Source organism: Tupaia chinensis, unplaced genomic scaffold (genome assembly GCF_000334495.1).
Source record: "Tupaia chinensis unplaced genomic scaffold, TupChi_1.0 Scaffold000288_2, whole genome shotgun sequence".
Taxonomy (NCBI): domain Eukaryota; kingdom Metazoa; phylum Chordata; class Mammalia; order Scandentia; family Tupaiidae; genus Tupaia; species Tupaia belangeri.
In genome coordinates, this window is record NW_006159773.1 from 2,160,289 (window position 1) to 2,160,634 (window position 346).

Genomic DNA, 346 nt, shown 5'->3' on the forward strand with positions numbered 1-346 from the left:
CCCCCCAGGGGGGATGGTCACGCCGCAATCCCTTCTCCTCCATTCTCCTCTCGGGATCTTGGGCACGCACACACACGCGCCCGGCGTGAGTTTTAAGCCACCGGGTCCGGGACACGAACCGCGGTCGACTACGTGTAGCCATTACGCTAACTGCTGGTTCCCCTAACTTCTCTTTTGACAGAGTTCTAGATATCTTGGTTCACAGAGTAGCAGGGAACTCAATTGGTTCTTCTATTTTATTCCATTTCAGATGGAATTTTCTGGAAATCATATTCTAAATATTAACAGGTAAGTTATCCCTGAGTAGACCTAAGTGAAGCAAACGCTGCTTTCCCAAGGAACAGGA

The 346-nt window shown here is 49.4% G+C and overlaps 1 protein-coding gene across 4 annotated transcripts in view; it reads left to right on the forward strand.

Annotated features, from left to right (window-relative positions):
• DNAJC5B (DnaJ heat shock protein family (Hsp40) member C5 beta) overlaps nucleotides 1-346 on the forward strand; it is a 96,651-nt gene that overhangs the window by 50,504 nt on the left and 45,801 nt on the right. For 2 of the 4 annotated variants that reach the window (XM_006150440.1, XM_006150441.1), the window contains exon 2: nucleotides 251-288. The exons of the other annotated variants lie outside the window; for them this stretch is intronic. In XM_006150440.1, coding sequence (XP_006150502.1) covers nucleotides 251-288 — 38 coding nt within the window. The remainder of the gene's footprint in view (nucleotides 1-250; nucleotides 289-346) is intronic. 4 annotated transcript variants of the gene reach the window in all.